Genomic DNA, 17,746 nt, shown 5'->3' with positions numbered 1-17,746 from the left:
GGTTTTTAGTCTTCAGCCACTTTATGAGACATTAAATGCATAGATCATGGTTCTTTCTTTCTTGTTCTCAACGTACAAAAGGCTGGCAAAGACTTGATATTAGGTCTATATAATATTATATATATATATATATATATATATATATTAAGAAAGTCATTGATTATATTATTAATTTCAATAACTTTATGACCATTTAATGGGTATCAAACCCTTTTGATTCTTTGGCTAAAGATAAGTTATAAGTCCGGCTATCTATATATATGGAAAGAAAAAAAAAAGTAAAAGACACACACATTTTTTAATTTTGAATTAGAAAGCTGCAGACTTTTCAAAAACAATTTTAGTCTTAAACACTTACCATCTATTGTTTCTTACTACTCACAAAAATATTCTATCTTTTACAAAAATTTCTGGGAAAAGAAAGTACTATAGAGAGCTTATATCTTACGAGCAGTGTAGGCTCGCAAGGATAATCAGCAAAGGTGGCTGGACTGTTGTATCTTGGGGACAACGTGCAGAAACTATTTGTCTAACCACATCGGATATACCGTAGACGGCAAGATTTGTCTTAAGACAGTGACTTGGTCCACGCCTCATCTCTGCCACCTCTTTTGGTAAAATCAAATTGTGTAATTTCCAAGGAAAATTCAGGTATTATCTCTCCTTTATTTCCAACAGCAACTCCTAGTCTTTTGTCTCTTGGTCCACTTGATTGTGGTGTACTCCCAGATGGCATAAATCAAAATTTCTAGTTGTATTAAGCCATGGTACTTGCATATATATTGTATGCATAATTTTTTTGTTTTTTTTTTTTTTTTTGGGAAGGGGATCACCTACCACTAATATAAGCTAGATGGCCACTTTTATTTTTGGATTTTTTTTGGCTAAATTTCAATTTTGGAGGTTGGTTATTTGGTTTTCAAACTTGAAGGGCCAAGTATATATGACATAATTTTATTTTATTTTGTTTTGGAAGGGGATGACCGACCACTGATATAGTGATATAAGCTAGATGGCCACTTTTATTTTTGGATTTCTTTTGGCTAAATTTCAATTTTGAAGGGCCAAGTATGATTTTCTTAACACTATCGAATTTATAATTAAAAAAAAAAAAAAAAGGTTTAATTTTCTTAGTAAAAACTTTTAAATTTGATCTATTTAATAATAGCACTTTTTAAAAGCTCTTCAAATTTCAAAGTGATCATGGTCTCTCTTAAACTTTTCGTAGGTCCATTTCTTTTTTGGTAAATAGGTCCGTATTTTCTTTTTTCTCTTTTTGATTAGTAATAGGTCTACATCTGAGTTAAATGGCACATGGACTTTTAGCTTAACTGGCCAGTTTTTAATCCTCAGATTGTCCAAAATAAACGCTAATAATTGAATATTAACAAGTGGTTCTTTGCCATTTCATGAAGCAGGAAAAACATTAGATAAATTCTTTTCATATAGTGGGGTTGATGAGGTTGATAATGACATCAATAATAGTAAATTCACAAAAAGACTATGGCAGTTTGACTATTCAAAGTTCACTCCTATATTATCTCTCCAATTTATGAAGCTCAGCCTTCATATCAATCTCATTCTTTGTAGAGATCAAGAAATTGAAAGGAAAAAAAAAAAAAAAAAAAATCATGGACAGAGAACAAGAAGATCTCCAATTTCTTGGTTTCTTTGGGGTCTTCAAAGAGTCCTTCAAGATAATCTTCTCATGGAGAAGAATCTTCAGCCAAATCACCCTAGCCCTTATACTCCCTCTCTCCTTCATCTTCTTAGCTCATATCCAAATCTCTCAACTCCTTTTCTTCAAGATCGTGAATGACCAAGACACCTTGGATTTCGATGAACAGGGTGGTACACCAAGTTACAACAAGCTCTCTAATCTTATCTCTTTTGAATGGGCAGAATTTTGGCTCTTCAAATTTGTCTACTTTACTTTCCTTCTTATCCTTTCCCTTCTTTCAACCTCGGCGGTTGTTTACACCATCGCATGCATATACACAGGCGAGGAAATCACGTTCAAGAAAGTCTTAGGCGTTGTCCCAAAGGTTTGGAAGAGACTCATGGTCACTTTTATGTGGAGCTTTGCTATTGTTTTAGCCTACAACATCTTTTCTGGAGTACTGTTCTACTTTTGGGCACGTTATTTTGGACTGTACAAGATTGGAATTGCAATTTTTGTTGGTCTCTTGGTGTTATACTTGATGGGTTTTGTGTATATAAGCCTACTTTGGCATTTGGCAAGCGTTGTATCAGTGTTAGAAGATGTGTACGGGATCAAAGCCATGATCAAGAGCAAGACCTTGATAAAAGGTAAGATGTGTCTTGCTGTGGCTCTCTTTTGCACGCTGACAATTCTTTTCATAGGGGTTCAGCTATTGTTTGAGAATTTGGTTGTGCTGAATATAACACGAAATACAACAATCAGAATTGGAATTGGAATTCTTAGCTTTTTGTTGCTATTCAAGGTGTTCCTATTTGGTCTGGTTGCCCAAACGGTTGTGTACTTTGTTTGCAAGTCATATCACCATGAAAATATCGACAAGTCCTTGTTAGCAGATCATCTAGAGGTTTATCTTGGGGAGTATGTTCCGTTAAAGGCCAAGGATGTCGAACTAGGTGAATTTGATGTCTAGTTATTAGCTATGTTATTTTCTGTTTTTTAGCTAAGCGATGTCTAGCTGTATATGCTTGTTTTAATTATGGACAATGCTAGAGAAAAAAATCTTACTATTTTGGAGGTTTAATTTACGTAGAAAATGAATGAGGCTCTGTTTGGTTCACTACTCACTCATATCTCATATTTCATATCTCAGTTCTATCACTCAATTCTCTATCTCATATCTAATATTCTAATTCCTAATTTTCTACTGACTTGGAGGTGTTTGGTACATACACTTAAAAATTGAAAATTGTTGTTTGAAAACATGTGTGAAAATATATGTAGATGAAAAAGTATGTAGAAATACGTATAATGTTGTTTAAAAACTGAAAATTGTTGTTTGAAAACATGTACCAAACACCCTCTTAGAGCATTAGCATCAGGAAATGCTACTCTATTCTATTTTACCATCCCAAAAAACTACTTTATTAATTATACCATCTCATTTTACAATACTTCCAGCATCCCAAACTTTTATTTTCCTATTCTACTCATTAAAATAAAATATCTACACAATAAAATAATATTTCCCCCAATCACCATCATTTATTCTTTCTTTCTCCCAATCACCATCACAGTAAAATATTAGTTTTTTTTTTTAGAATTGTGCTACAGTGCAATTCTAAAGATAGAATTGCACTGTAGCACTATTGCAAAAACATTTGTAATACTTAGTAATAACATTTCCTAATACAATACATTTTGGAGCTTGAAATGTCAAATATCCCTTACATCTAGCATTAGCATTCCCCAAATGCTAATGCTCCTGGTTCCAATTGTGTTTGGCATCAAAACTTGGCTTAAGTTTTTAGATTAAAAAGCAACTTTATCTCAAAACTGTGGAGCCCACTGGTCTTAAGAGTCCATGTGAAAGTCACTGAAAGTAAGACGAAAAGAGGTAGGCATTGAAGAAGCTCAATAGAAGAATGAAAGACACATGCATTGAAGAAGCTCGAATAGAACTTAGCTGATAGGGACTCTCTCTCTCTCTCTCTCTTTATGCAAAAGTTAAGCAAACTTCTTATACCACAATATCAAAATGAAGTCTTTCTGCTTCTTACATTTCAAAGTCTTTGTGCAAATTCTTTCTCCACGGTTAGCCAAAACCCACAAAGCTGACTTTACCCATAGTTTTAAAAATGGGTACGATCAAATAATCGGAAAAGGAAGTGATTATCAGTTTTGTGGTCCGATAGGAGGTCGAATCGGTGATGTCATAAATATTTAATTAATAATTTTAAAATTATAAAAATATATAATAATTTTATGACTAATAATATATCATGTTATAATATATAATAAATTTTTTATAAAAAAAAATTAAGTGAGTTTCCACCTTTAAACATATTAACATTACAATATCATCCTTAAAACAAATTAAAATAATTAGTGGCATAGATGGCCATCACTATAAAAAAGTTGTACTCAATCTTGAAAGCTTGTATAGAAGTCTTTATTTTCTTTTATGACAGAAATTGTAATTGTTGATTAAAAAAAAAAAAAACTGTAGTAGTTGATCTCATAAATTATATTATAAAATTATTAATATAAGAAAATAGTAATTGGTTTTTTATGAAATCATTTTAAAGAAAAGTGTAGTAAATTTTAAGTTATTTCATTTGATTAACAAAAATAATCCTCTTAAGAAAGAAAAGCAAACAAACATTAAAAAAAATCGTGCTCGTGACTTACTTGTGCAGTTGTGCTGTTTTACCAAACGTCCAAAAGGACCAAACTATCCACCACACAAACTAATATCATTTACTTAAATAATAAAAAATAAAACAAAAAGTAAAAAAAAATAAAAAGAGTCCACAACCCGAATGTCCCTTATAAATACTAAGTGTAGCCTAACCGCCCACTTACTCTCAGACCACATCTAAATTTCTCTCCCTCTCACAGATTGCAAATCTAATAAATTTCTCAAATTTCATAGCTTCCCACTTGCTATCTCATTAATTTAAACTAGTATGTAGCCCCGTGCTACCGCACAGGAATGGATATATTATTAATCATGAGTTTATTCATGTTTAAAAGGCTCAGTTAAGTCTAAATTCATATTATTAACCAGAAAATTTCATTAACAAAACTTAACAGTATATATATTTTACACAAAAAGATGAACTTTGGTGACAATGTTTATCCAAAAGATCCATTCATGCTTTTGAATCTTCAATCTCTATTGGTGATTGAAATTTTCACAGCTTAAAAAATTTAAAATTAAAAAAAAAAAAAAATCCTTAGAGTTGTACTCATTTTGTAGTTTTACGATGGGTCATTTTGTAACATGATGGGCATTTGTGAAAAAAAAAAAACCTCTGAAGTTCCATGGTTGATAAAAGAAATTCTCTCCAATCTCTTTTTATAGAGAGATGGGTTTGTGCGTGTTTTTATACATCCTTCATAGTTGTATTATCACGAAGCAGGTTCAATGGATTTAGATTGGTACTACCGATTCCCAAAGCATGAGTGTTTAATGTATTATTAATTTCATCTCATTGGCTTCTGCACATGATAGCAAAATTAAAAATAATTAGATTGTACACGTGTATAGTAAAATTGGAATGAACAATTGGAATGATAATATATGATAGTAACAACAATAGGAAAATTCAAATAAAATTTCGAATTAAATTGTAACAATCTAAATAAAAAATTCTAGTAGAAAGACAGGGTGGAGTGATCCACTCCAAGAAGGCGACCAAACTTGTGTAAGTATAGAATAATAAATCTCTCTACAGAAAATTTACATTGTTCATAATCTTTACCTTCACTGAACATTTTAAAAACATAGTGACTCACATCTTCCATCAAGACATCTACAGCCAGGTCCTCTCCAATTCACGTGAGATTCCATTAATCACTAAGTTCCTTTGCAGCCTACAAAAAGTATCATCCATCGGTCCATAGCAGTGCTTTTTTCATTGTTATAGGTGCTCAACCTGAACAAAAAGCCAAATATAAGGATAGTGAATTTTAGGCATAATGTGCATCTAATCACATATTAGCACTTTATAACAATGTAAAGATGCAAACTTTGTAAGTGAATAGTAAACAAAACTCAGTGTCAGAACCAAGAAGAAAGCACTTTAATCCGAAACTCAGTGCAAATGTAAAGATGCAAACTTTGTAAGCAATTTATAACAAAGATGCAAACTCTGGCTTTGCTATCTTTTTAGAAATTATGCAATGTACCCAAACCAAGTTCTTATCACCGATATTAATCTCTTTGGTTTTCACGTTTGACTACAAAATCAAGAAAAAACTCAATTAGCACAGTAACCCACTTGACCCGATACATAGAAGTGGTTTTAATGAGAATGAGCCCACATACATTTAGCCACATGATGCAAAATTCAATTTCAATTTCAGATTCTAGACACATGGCACAAAATTAGAGCTCTAATTTGGAATTCAATTTCACACTCTCTCTGCTTTACCTATTATTTTATATATAGATTTCTAGATTTCAAACCTCCATTGTTACAGATTTAAAATCTCTCTCTCTCTCTCTCTCTCTCTCTCTCTCTCTCTCTCTCTCTCTCTCTCTCTCTCTCTCTCTCTCTCTCTCTCTCTCTCTCTCTGTGTAGTGACGACATTGGCACAATGGCACACTAGAAATCTATGGTGTGCTTCCAAAAGGGAGTTAAAAGTTGAAAACTATGATAAAGATTTGCAAGTCAAAATCTGTAGATCTGCTGTGAATGTTTCGACTAAATGATCTTTTTCTTTCTATTTATAATTATTTCAAGAGATTAAAAAACAAAAACTAAGATCAAAAGTGTCTTTGATTGCTTTAGGGCCCGTTTGTTATGATTATTTGATTGCTTTAACACGTATTTTCAAAAAGTACAATGTTACCAGAAAAATATTACCAAACGGCCTTTAACAATGGTGACTTTGGTATCATTTGAGTATTTTAACAGAACTATTCAAAAATCGGTTAAGCTGTTCCAGTTTTCGGTTTTCACAGTTAACCGGCCAATTTTTGGTTAATTTCGGTTTTTTACTACTTTTCAGTTCTCATTTGAACTAATTGAACTGGCCAATCCAGTTCAAATTTTAAAACCATGACATTACCAAAAACACAAACTCACTACCCAGGCCGAATAAGAAAGAAACCTGTAAAAGACTACAAGAATCCAAAAAAGACCTGCAGCTCTAGTATCAATACCATAAAACCCATAAATTACAACTATTAGTGAAACCAAAAATCACATGCCAAAGAAACCCATCAAAGACTATAAGAACCCAAAAAAATCCACTGCTCTTACATTCTCAATCTCATACAAACCCAAAAATTACAACTTATTATTCCAAAAATCCCAGCCAAATAAACTAGACAAAACCCACATATTTTTACAAAAAACCCAGGCCTAAAGAGAAGAGAGGGAAGAGGATAAGAAGAGTGGGTCTGATTGAGAAAGACAAAGAAAGGGGAAAAAAATAAAAGAAGAAAGAGAAAGAAAGATAAAAAGAAATAAATAAAAGAAAAAAAGAGAGCTGTTGGGTGGAGTGTGATTAAGACTGGACATTGAAGTGGGTTCCACATAAATGCAAAGAATTACAATAATGCTGCTACAATAACTCATTTCTTATCACTTGAAAACAGCCGAAACTTGTTTTCAATTTTCATTACTCTAACTCAATTTTTTGAGTTTTGAGTCATAAAAACTGAAAACAAAAATTTAACCAAACAATACAATCAGGTGTAGGACCCATGAAAACTGAGTGATGAGTGATAAAAACTCTCTAAACCAAACGTGGCCTGAGATTCCCATGAATTAGGAGCAGCTCTACGTTGTAGTCAGGGGGTTCAAATGAACCCCCTGACCCGAAATTTATATATATATATATATATATATAATTTTTTATTAAAAATTGTTTTAAACCCCTGACAATACAAATTTGTACCCCCTCACCTTCAAACCTGACCCTTTTTATTTAAAGCCCAGCTTAAACTTTGAAAAAAAAAAAAAAAAGTCCAATAGAAAATTTCGGTCTTTAATTTCAGAAGCCCATAAATAAAATATTGAAAAATCATAAAAATAAGGCCAAATAAAACCTAGTAGTTGCCACTGGGTAGCCTCAAAAACTCCCACTATCCTTCTTCACTCTCCAGACCCAAAGGAAAAAGGTTGTCTATACTTCACACACAAAATCTGCCACTGCTTAGCCCCATAATCTGCCACTGCTGCCACTTAATTGCCGCTTGATATGCCGCCTGGATCTGGTTTTGACAATCTATGTTCTTAATCGCCGCCTCCATATCTCTCTCTCTCTCACTGTGAGTGTGTTTTTGCTTTGTCTTTATCTCTGTTCATGTGTCTTCTTCGAAACTCCACCTCTTACTCACATGTTTGATGTCTTGCCATATGTTGTATATAGGTTATAGTGTTTTGTATTTTTTAATTGAGTTTTGAGCCATATACATGTCTGATTGTGTAGTCACTATTACTGTAGTTTCTATGAATCTATGTGTAGTCATAATTGAGTTTGTCTTTTGCACTTTGACTGTTTGATTGAATTTGTGACTTGTGAGTAGTTGTTAGCTATGTGGGTGGGTTAATACATTAACACTAAAGGACAATAAAAATATAAAATATTTAAAGAATTGTAAACTTATAAATTAAAAAATTGCAAAAAAAAATCAATTAACAACAATAATTAATATGTTTATTACATTAGAAAAAAAAAATATGCCAAATGATCTTATACTTTATTATTTATTTTTTTGCTAGAACTATGGACAAATTTGTAATAAGTAAACTTCGTAGGCTGCAAGATTCATCTCTTACTCAAGATTTATCTTCTACTCAAGGCTCTCCGTACACAGAATAAGCTAAGTGAAGGATAAAAAAAGTTAGCAAAATCAAAGTGTTAGTTTGCCGTGCCAAGTAATACACGGGATTGAAACCAAGAAAGGAAAACCGTTCCCTCAACACGAGTAATCTCAGAGAAGAAATTAATTGCTTTGAGAGAACAGACCTAAATGATCTATGCCTAAATACAGATCTTTTGCCTATTATAGAGAGTAAGGCTATTAAGGGAGAGATGAGATCAACCTATTAGTGCATGCCTGCCGTTCTAAACTCTTTGTTTTTTTTCTCTCGTTACTTCTTACTTTTCTTTTCTTTTGTTTTACTTCCTTTCCTTCTTAATGCTTACTTCTGGTTATGGTTTTTCTTAGAAATTCCTATTACTGTGATTTTTCAAATCCCCCCTCCTTTAGTGCACAGCAAGGGGTCCTTTATATAGAGCCTGTCGTGACTGGTATTTACTGTTTTAGCCCTTAACTGCCTTTTTCTGGTGTGGGTGTCCTTGCCGACCACTTATTGGTCGTCAATTGTTTAACCACCATCACTTACCTGTGCTGGCTGTGTTGCTCCCCTCTGCTAGACAAAGAAAGCTATTTTGTTTGTTTACCTATCATGGCTTTTCTATCCGTTACAGTGTGTGTGTGCGCTCTCTCTCTCTCTCTTTATCTCCCATGACATGCACCTAGTGGTTTCAACTCATCCTTACTTCTTTTGGGTGGCATGTCATCCCAGCATGATATTTCCCCCAAAAGAACATGAGCAAGAACCCCAGAATAGGTTTTTTCCCTCTCCCCACCGCTAGACCATACCCTCTCTTACCTCTAACCCATGACCCACCACTTCCTATATTGGCTGGGTACAGACTGGTGGTGCTTGGGTCTTGCGCGTGCTTTACCTTCTTCGCCTGCTACTCATGCATTTGTCGTGATCTGGAGATTGGTCTGTACGTTCTACCGCGCACTTTTGGCTTCTTATGGCATGGGTTATTTTTCGATCTGCCATTCTTTATAACTTGCTTCTTTTTGGGATTAGGCCTTGTCGGATCATGGGCCTTCCTTCACCCGGCCTACTCTATATTCACTCTGTGGCCTTGTTAGCATTTCCTGCCATACCACTCTGTTATTCCTCCTGTAATGTTGTTTGAATCAATCTTGTTGGTCCTCTTTGGGCTTGCTGTTTATTTCCCTCCCAATGACTCAGTGTGTTCACTGGGCCTTTTCTTACATTGTTTGTGGGCTCATGTGTCCCATTTCCCTCTTGGGCATCCTTGGGCTTCCTCGACCATTTTCCAATCCTCCTTTCCCATGGTCCTTTACTAACTCTCTTGGGTTTCCTTGGCCCAATTACTTCATACCTCATCCTTGGGGCTGATGGGTCTTCCATTAGCTCCTTACTTTCTTTGCTTGCATTATTTTGGGCCTGCTGTGGCCCATTCTCGCTTTTCTACATATTGCCCATGAGTTTGCTTCTTCTCTCTTTCCGAGCTCATTCAAGCCTGTTTGCTTTCTCAAGACCCACTTTATGAGCCTGTGAGCCGTTCATTCCTGCCACTTGGGCTCAATGGCTATTTCTTGCTTACTAACTTTGGTCTGTCTGTGTTGCTGGACTTTTTCTCTTACTGGGCTTGTCAAAAATGAGCCTCAACAAACTGTAAGCTCTACTTTTTTTTTTTTTTTTTTTTGAGAAACAAACACACACAAGGGAGAGGGAAATGAGTTCTAAAACAAAGGCACACCACACCTGTAAGCTCTACTTGATTATCAAAAACAAAAAAACAAAAAACAAAATAAAAGTAAGCTCTACTTGAATTTTTTTTTGCCTCAACCATGATTTGACTTTCTATCATAGCTTAATTAATGAGAAATAAATTCATGATTCAACATGCTAAAGTGACCCAAAGGAAAATTTATTTTATACGACAGACATATGATACATCTGTGAGATGGACACAAATGTCTTATATTCTTAGCTCATACATAAATTTCTTGATTTGGAGACATTAACATCATGCTATTAGCAACATGGTTACAAGTATCCCGATCCAAATTTTAGGATCTTACGATCTTAAGATCTGACATTCCTAAACCTTTTTAGATCTCACTAGGATCTTTACTAAGATCAAATTCGTGTGAGATCCAGATCTGAGATCTTATAGGATCCCGATCCCATAGCGATACTAATTAAAGATCCTATGATATAAGGAAAATTTAAATAAATAATAAAAATAATAAAAATAAAAAAACTTTTTTGGTCCTCCAAATGGAGCCCGAATTGATAAAATATATATATATATTGGCCCGAATTGATAAACTTTTTTGGCCCGAATTGATAAAATATATATATATATATATATATATATATATATATAATTAATATAAACTTCTTCTTTTTTAGCTAGGTGACAATAAAAAAAAACAGTTTATACTATTAATGATGAATCTAAGTTTGGTGATACAAATAAAAATGAAGTGAATGAACCTTCAAATGCAACATTAAGAGATTTTGATGACTATCTAATGGATGATGCGAGCCATGTGGCTGCTAACAATAACAATAATGTTGTTTATAATCAACCGTACTTTGAGGAACCCATCCAAGATAACCAAAACTTTGGTCTTGCTAATTGAGTGTGTTTATGGAGTTATTTGAAACATTGTTATTTGCTTTGCTTTGTTTTGTTTATTGAGACATTATGCATGCTTTGAGTTGTTTAACTTAAAATTTGGTATTTGTGAGTTGTGACTTTTGAACTTTGAACTTTATTTATTTCTAATTTGGTACTTTACTTTTTATTAGTAATTTCACTAATTTGTATTAAATTTTTTTTTTTCAACTTTTCTTTAATATATATTATGAATTATAATTATAGGTATTTTTTTAATATTTTTTTAATTGGAAAATAGGATGTTACGATCCTCATGCTGATCTTACAATCTGATCTCCAAACACTCTCATCGATTCCGTGTAGGATTTCGTTCCTGACAACCTTTAATATTAGTTTTTTTTTTTTTTTTTTTTTTTTTTTTTTTTTAATGAGAATCAACTTTTAATATCATTTAGTGACAAAGGATAGGCTCAAATTAAATTGTCTTTTTAGTTATGGTGTCAACTCTAAAGTTCTGCACGATTGCACCTTGGTCTACGTTTTGTTAAAGTGGTACAAAGATTATTGGGGTTATATTGCTTATCTTGTATATGCCGACAAATATTGAAAAAAAAAATTTAAGAGAGAAGGAAATGTAACTATGAAAGTCCAAATAATCTCTTCAATTTTTTTTTTCAAAAGTCCAAATAATTTTTACTGCACTCCTAGATATAATTAAATTAACTATCAGTGCTCACCCAAAAAAATAAAAAAAATAAAGATTAACTATCAATGGAGGTGTCTAGCGGTGGAGAATACCAAATTAATTATAATTTCTTTTAATAATATTGGGAATAGTATGTGACAAATACACTAATAGAATTGTGTGTTCCAGTCAAGATTTTTGTAACTATCAAAATTCATGTATTACATGTATCATGGATAGAGTGACTCGTTTGTTTCAATTAATAATATTTCTTGAAAATGACTTTTTTTTTTTTTTTTTTAAATTGACCCCCTTTTTTTGTGCTTTTTGTGCTTGATTGAAATCCTAAAATTGCGATAAAAGTATTTTAAAATATTTGGTTTGCTCCTAAAAAATCATTGTCTCAAATTCCTTTTTTAATTACAAATAATTATATGGACAAGAACATTCATTCATGAAAATAAATATCAAATGAAAAAATATGTAATATTTTGAAAACCTCAAATTTGGAATTTACATGAAAAATTAAGTGAAAAAATAAATGTTTTCAAATGTAAGGACACGATTTGTGACAACCCATAATAATGTTAGGTTCGCACGTAAAAAGGCTCAAACAATATCATTTATAGAGCGTGGGTTTGAAAGGTTAGGCCTTAGTCACCAGACGGTGGGTTTTTCGTGGTGTTCATACATAGTTAAATCGTGTTCGCCCTGGGAGTCTTTCTCCTGGAGGCGGGTTGGGAGGCTCTGGTTTCTGGCCATTTTTCCCAGCCCGCCTCTAGGAGAAAGACTCCCAGGGCGAACACGATTTAACTATGTATGAACACCACGAAAAACCCACCGTCTGGTGACTAAGGCCTAGCCTTTCAAACCCACGCTCTATAAATGATATTGTTTGGGCCTTTTTACCTGCGAACCTAACATTATTATGGGTTGTCACAAATCGTGTCCTTACAATTGGCGCCGTCTGTAGGGAGAGCTTGTGTTAACTTAAAAGACTTCCGGTGCAACGTTTCCGATGGAGGAAGTGGGTCCACACCAGCTCGCGGTGGGACAGCATCAGGAAGATGCTAACCTGCACCAGGCAGAGTCAAGGGGCTCCCAGCATGGTGATCCCCGAAGGAGTCCCGAACGGAGAGAAGTCCATAAAGGGAGTGTACGTACAACTCATACCACTAGAAGCCACTCTCGTGGGAAGAGTCACGTCTCACGTGGGAAGAGTCACGTCTCACATGCGAAGCATGATGGGAATCTGCAACGTGAGATTGCAGATTTGAAGAGAGAGTTGCGCCTTGCACGGCGGGAGCGCTCCCCACCTTGTCCCGAACCATCATCGAAGGAGTCGGATGGAGCTAGTTACAGGCGGAGATCGAGGACTCCGCCAAGCGAAACTTTCTCCTATGAAGAGAAGCACCGCCATCGACGTAAGCGTAGAAGTCCACCTAGTAAGGGCTTGGGAAATGATGCCATGAACAAGGCCCTGAGTCAAATTTCCAAGAAACATAGACGATGCGATTCATCCTCGGCGATTCCATCAGCCTACGTTCTCTCTATATGATGGTCATTCAGATCCAGTGGAACATTTAAGCTATTACAGCCAGAAGATGGCTATTTACTCCAGGGACGAGGCCTTGATGTGCAAAATTTTTCCATCGAGTTTGGGTCCGACGGCGATGAGGTGGTTCAACGGCTTAAGGGTCAATTATGTTGGATCTTTCAAAACACTGACTCGGGCTTTTGGTGCTCGCTTTATTACATACAGTAGGGCTCCTCGGCCTTTGGGATCTTTGCTGACTCTGTCTATGCGAGAGGGTGAGACTCTCAAGAATTACTTGGATAGGTACTGGGAAATGTTTAACGAAATAAAGGGAAAGAACGATGCTGTGGCTATAACCACTTTCAAAGCTGGTCTCCCAGCTGATCACGATTTGAGGAAATCCCTGATGGGTAAACCGGTCACCAGTGTACGCCAACTGATGGATAGAATAGATAAGTACAAAAGGGTAGAGGAAGATCAACTTCAGGGAAAAGGAAAGGTCAAGGTGATCCCTCAGGATAAGAGGGATGTCAGGTCGGACCGTTATAATAACAGCCGACCACGGAGGGATTTTGTTAGGCAATCAGGTTCGGTGGACGCCCAGGTTGTTAATGCAGTATTTCGAGAGCCAGTTCAGCAGGTTTTGGAGAAGATAAAGAATGAGCCATTCTTCAAATGGCCGAACAAAATGGCGGGGGAGCCTAGGAAACGCAACCCGAGCTTGTACTGCCATTATCATCAGGATCATGGGCACACGACGGATAACTGTAGGAATTTGTGGGACCACTTGGAGCAATTGGTCCGTGAAGGGAAATTAAAACAACTCTTGCATCACTCCAGTGGAAGGGCAAGTCAAGCAGGTTCAGAAGTGCACAGGGACGCTTCGTCAAGACTCCCTTTGGGTACGATTAACGTTATCTTCGCGGCTCCGGGCAGGACTGGATCTTGCCCCGCTAGAGTGTTGTCGGTGTCCCGATCCCCGGCCGAGGATCATTCCCAAGCATTGAAGAGAGCCAAGAAGTGTGTCCCCCTGATTCTAGGCTTTTCAGATGAGGATATGGTTGGGACCATACAGCCCCATGAGGATGCTTTAGTGGTAACGTTGAGGATTGGCGGGTACGATGTCAGAAGAGTGATGGTTGATCAGGGTAGCGCTGTGGATGTGATGCATCCAGACTTGTACAAGGGGCTAGGTTTGAAACCAGAGGACTTAACAACCTATAACTCTCCTTTAGTAAGTTTCGAGGGAAGGTTGGTCACTCCCAAAGGGCTAATTAGGCTGCCTGTGCAGGCAGGTACGGATGTGGTGGAGGTGATACCTGAACAGTAAGGAGGTAGCCTTACAGCTGCTCATAGAAAGTTCCAGGAGGTGCTAGATAGGACAGAAAGAAATCCTCCGAACCTAACCTACACGTGTGTGGTGAGGATGGAAGGCAAATGGTGGTATATAAACTGAAAGAAGAACATGCAAAAGAGGGGGATCGGAACAAAAAAAAAAAAAAAAAAAAAAAAAAAGAAGAGAGGAAGAAAACCTAGCAAAAAGAAGAAGAACGAAAAGAGAAAAAGAACTGTATTAATTACCAAGCAAAACGATCGTTGTGCTAGCTTTGGGCCTTCAATATACGTGAGGGTGAGTCTTTTTATTATACAAAAGTTAACCTAGTTCTTTACACCCACACTCTACAAATCATATTGTTTGAGCCTATTTACAGGCGAACCCAATATCGTGTTGGGTCGTTGCAAATCGTGTCCCTACATCAAACAAAACAAAAATTTTTTGGATTATAAAGTCAAAAGTTGGTCAAGACTGCTCAACCGCGTATGTGTACAGATAAAGAGAAGGCAAACTGTAAAAAGAGAGAGGTTACCGTTAGATTTTTTTTTTTTTTTTTTTTTTGGGTGGTCTGCAGTTTATTTTTAGTGATTTTTAATTTTTTAATAATTTTAATTTTTTTAAAAAAAATTCTCACACTTTTTGACTTGTTTTCCATTGAACACAAAGCACAAAAAAATATTCCTTTTTTACTTGCATTTTCGTCCTACCCAACACATCTGGCAAAACAAAAAAGCATTCATATACGCATAAACGCGTTATTTGATTATTTGAAGTCGGAAGCAAATTATTTGATTATTTGATTTGAATTCAAAAATAAAAAAGTGAAAGCGTGTTCACTTCGCTTGCATTATTAATTCTCGAGGACCCCTTTATGTCTTTACCCTTTATCCTTCTTGTATTTTTTTTTTTTCTTTTTTTGCTGAATTATGTGTGTCTTTATCCAATAGATTAGGACATGACTTGTTTTCCACTCTCGATTGCTGTAGACTGGAAGAACATATCTTCAAGTGCAATTACTAATCTACCCTGTTATGTTTTAAAAATAAAAATAAAAAATTATTCTAACCACATAAATTATTAGAAATGTGAGCAAAATGTTTATAATTTCTGAGCTATTTAATAATCGGGATTATGAGCTTTTGGATAAGCAATTTGCATTGTTTGACAAGTCTATCTAGCATTGGCTTATAAGCTAGGTTTTTTACTTTTAACTTTTATATACTACTTTTTAAAATCTCTTTTTTTTTTAAAAAAATACAAATATACTTTAACATATTTTCGACAAAATACTAAATAAGTTGTTTTCAAAAAAATACTAAAAAGTAAAGAAAAAAAGTCATAAGCGACTAGAGTGGGATGAAAAAAAAAAAAAAAAACTAATTAGGATAAAATACAATCAACACTCCTAAGATTAAGGCCAATGCTAATCAAATTCAAGACATTCCAAAACTGACCAACTTGATCGGACTAAATTTTATCCAACTAATATATATATATATATATATATATATATAGAGAGAGAGAGAGAGAGAGAGAGAGAGAGAGAGAGAGAGAGAGAGAGAGAGAGAGAGAGAGAGAGAGGTTCAAGTTACACATTTTTTAAACTATTGGATTTAAGTAGATCCAACCGTCAAAAAAGATATCCAATCAATTAAAAAAAGAAAAAAAGAAAAAAAAAGAGTTTGCTGATTTGTAAGCTAAGTTATGGTTGTAATAATTATTTGATGTTTTCTGAACATTTTACATGTGTTTTGCTACTTGAAAACTATAGATTTTGTCATTTTCTATCTCTATTGCCTAGTTGATTCTCTTTTAAATGAATTATTGCTATTGTAGGCATGTGTTCCTGTCACTCTTCTTGCTAGAGGAGTTACATCTTAGGATCTCATTAATTATCCCTCATTTATTATATTTTATACCTATCTTTAAAGCCCAAAAAAGTGTTACTTCTGACTCTCTCTCTCTCTCTCTCTCATTGCAAACCTTGAAACTTGTTCATCCATAGATTCTTCAATACCCTATGAAATTTCAGATAGAGATGTAGAGCTCTTGTCACTCACAGGACCATTGACATAGCTTGTAGTCACTCCAAAATAAACACCAAAACTCAACTTGGTTCTTTTAGAATCAAGGACATAAATATGGTTTAGAAGAATAACAAGCTAATGTTGTGGAAGATGTAACTCCTTCAGCAAGAAGATTGACAGAAACACATGCCTACAATTGCAATAATTCATTCAAAAGAGAATTAACTAGGCAATAGAGATAGAAAATGACAAAATCTATAGTTTTCAAGTACCAAAACACATGTACAACGTTCAGAAAACATCAAATAATTATTACAACCATAACTTAGCTTACAAATCAGCAAACTCTTTTTTTTTTCTTTTTTTAATTGATTGGATAACCAAATCAACAAACTCTTATTTAAAAGTACACATGTCCCAGGTAAGAATAAAAATCATCTGCCCTAGACTATATACAGACTAACTTAACAATTCAAGGAATATATGCAGCAACAACCAACTTTAGCATCCATGGAGAGTCTGAAAGAACCAAGTTGAGTTTTGGAAGTTTTGGTGCTGCTTTTGGAGTGACTACAAGTTATGTCAATGGTCCTGTGAGTGACAAGAGCTCTACATCTCTATTTGAAATTTCACGAGTCCAAATCTTCTGTCCCACTTTTCCTGATCCATTCTATACTCCACCAATAAAAACATGCCACGTGTTCACCTAATTAATTAAATACTACTATTAATTAATAACGGTAGTATTAATAAGTCAATAATGATAGTATTTAATTAATTAGGTGAACACGTGGCATGTTTTTATTGGTGGAGTATAAAGTGGAGTAGGAAAAGTAGGACAGAAGATTTGGATTCAAATTTCACAGGGTATTGAAGAATCTATGGATGAATAGGTTTCAAGGTTTTCTATGATAGACAGTGAGAGAAACGTAAAGAGAGAGTCAAATATAACACTTTTTTTTTGGGTTAGAGATAGATATAAAATATAATAAATAAAGGATGATTAATGAGATCCTAATCAAAATAGGGAAATACTAACAAGTGCCCTAAGGGCACTCATTAATAATCCATTTAAAGA

General features: G+C 34.7%; 2 protein-coding genes across 2 annotated transcripts; both read left to right on the top strand.

Annotated features, from left to right (window-relative positions):
- The first annotated feature begins 1,568 nt into the window (after positions 1–1,568).
- LOC115965409 lies at positions 1,569–2,780 on the top strand. The gene has a single exon (XM_031084621.1). It carries the CDS (start codon positions 1,632–1,634, stop codon positions 2,631–2,633), a length of 1,002 nt encoding a protein of 333 aa, XP_030940481.1. The 5' UTR covers positions 1,569–1,631; the 3' UTR covers positions 2,634–2,780.
- A 10,006-nt stretch (positions 2,781–12,786) lies between these two features.
- On the top strand, positions 12,787–13,326 carry LOC115964796 (zinc finger Ran-binding domain-containing protein 2-like). Its single transcript, XM_031084045.1, has one exon. The coding sequence runs from the start codon at positions 12,787–12,789 to the stop codon at positions 13,324–13,326; it is 540 nt and encodes a 179-aa protein (XP_030939905.1).
- The last annotated feature ends 4,420 nt before the right edge of the window (positions 13,327–17,746 follow it).

Source organism: Quercus lobata, chromosome 10 (genome assembly GCF_001633185.2).
Source record: "Quercus lobata isolate SW786 chromosome 10, ValleyOak3.0 Primary Assembly, whole genome shotgun sequence".
NCBI lineage: Eukaryota > Viridiplantae > Streptophyta > Magnoliopsida > Fagales > Fagaceae > Quercus > Quercus lobata.
The sequence above is the reverse complement of the archived record's forward strand: the minus strand, read 5'-3'. Positions and strand labels throughout refer to the sequence as shown.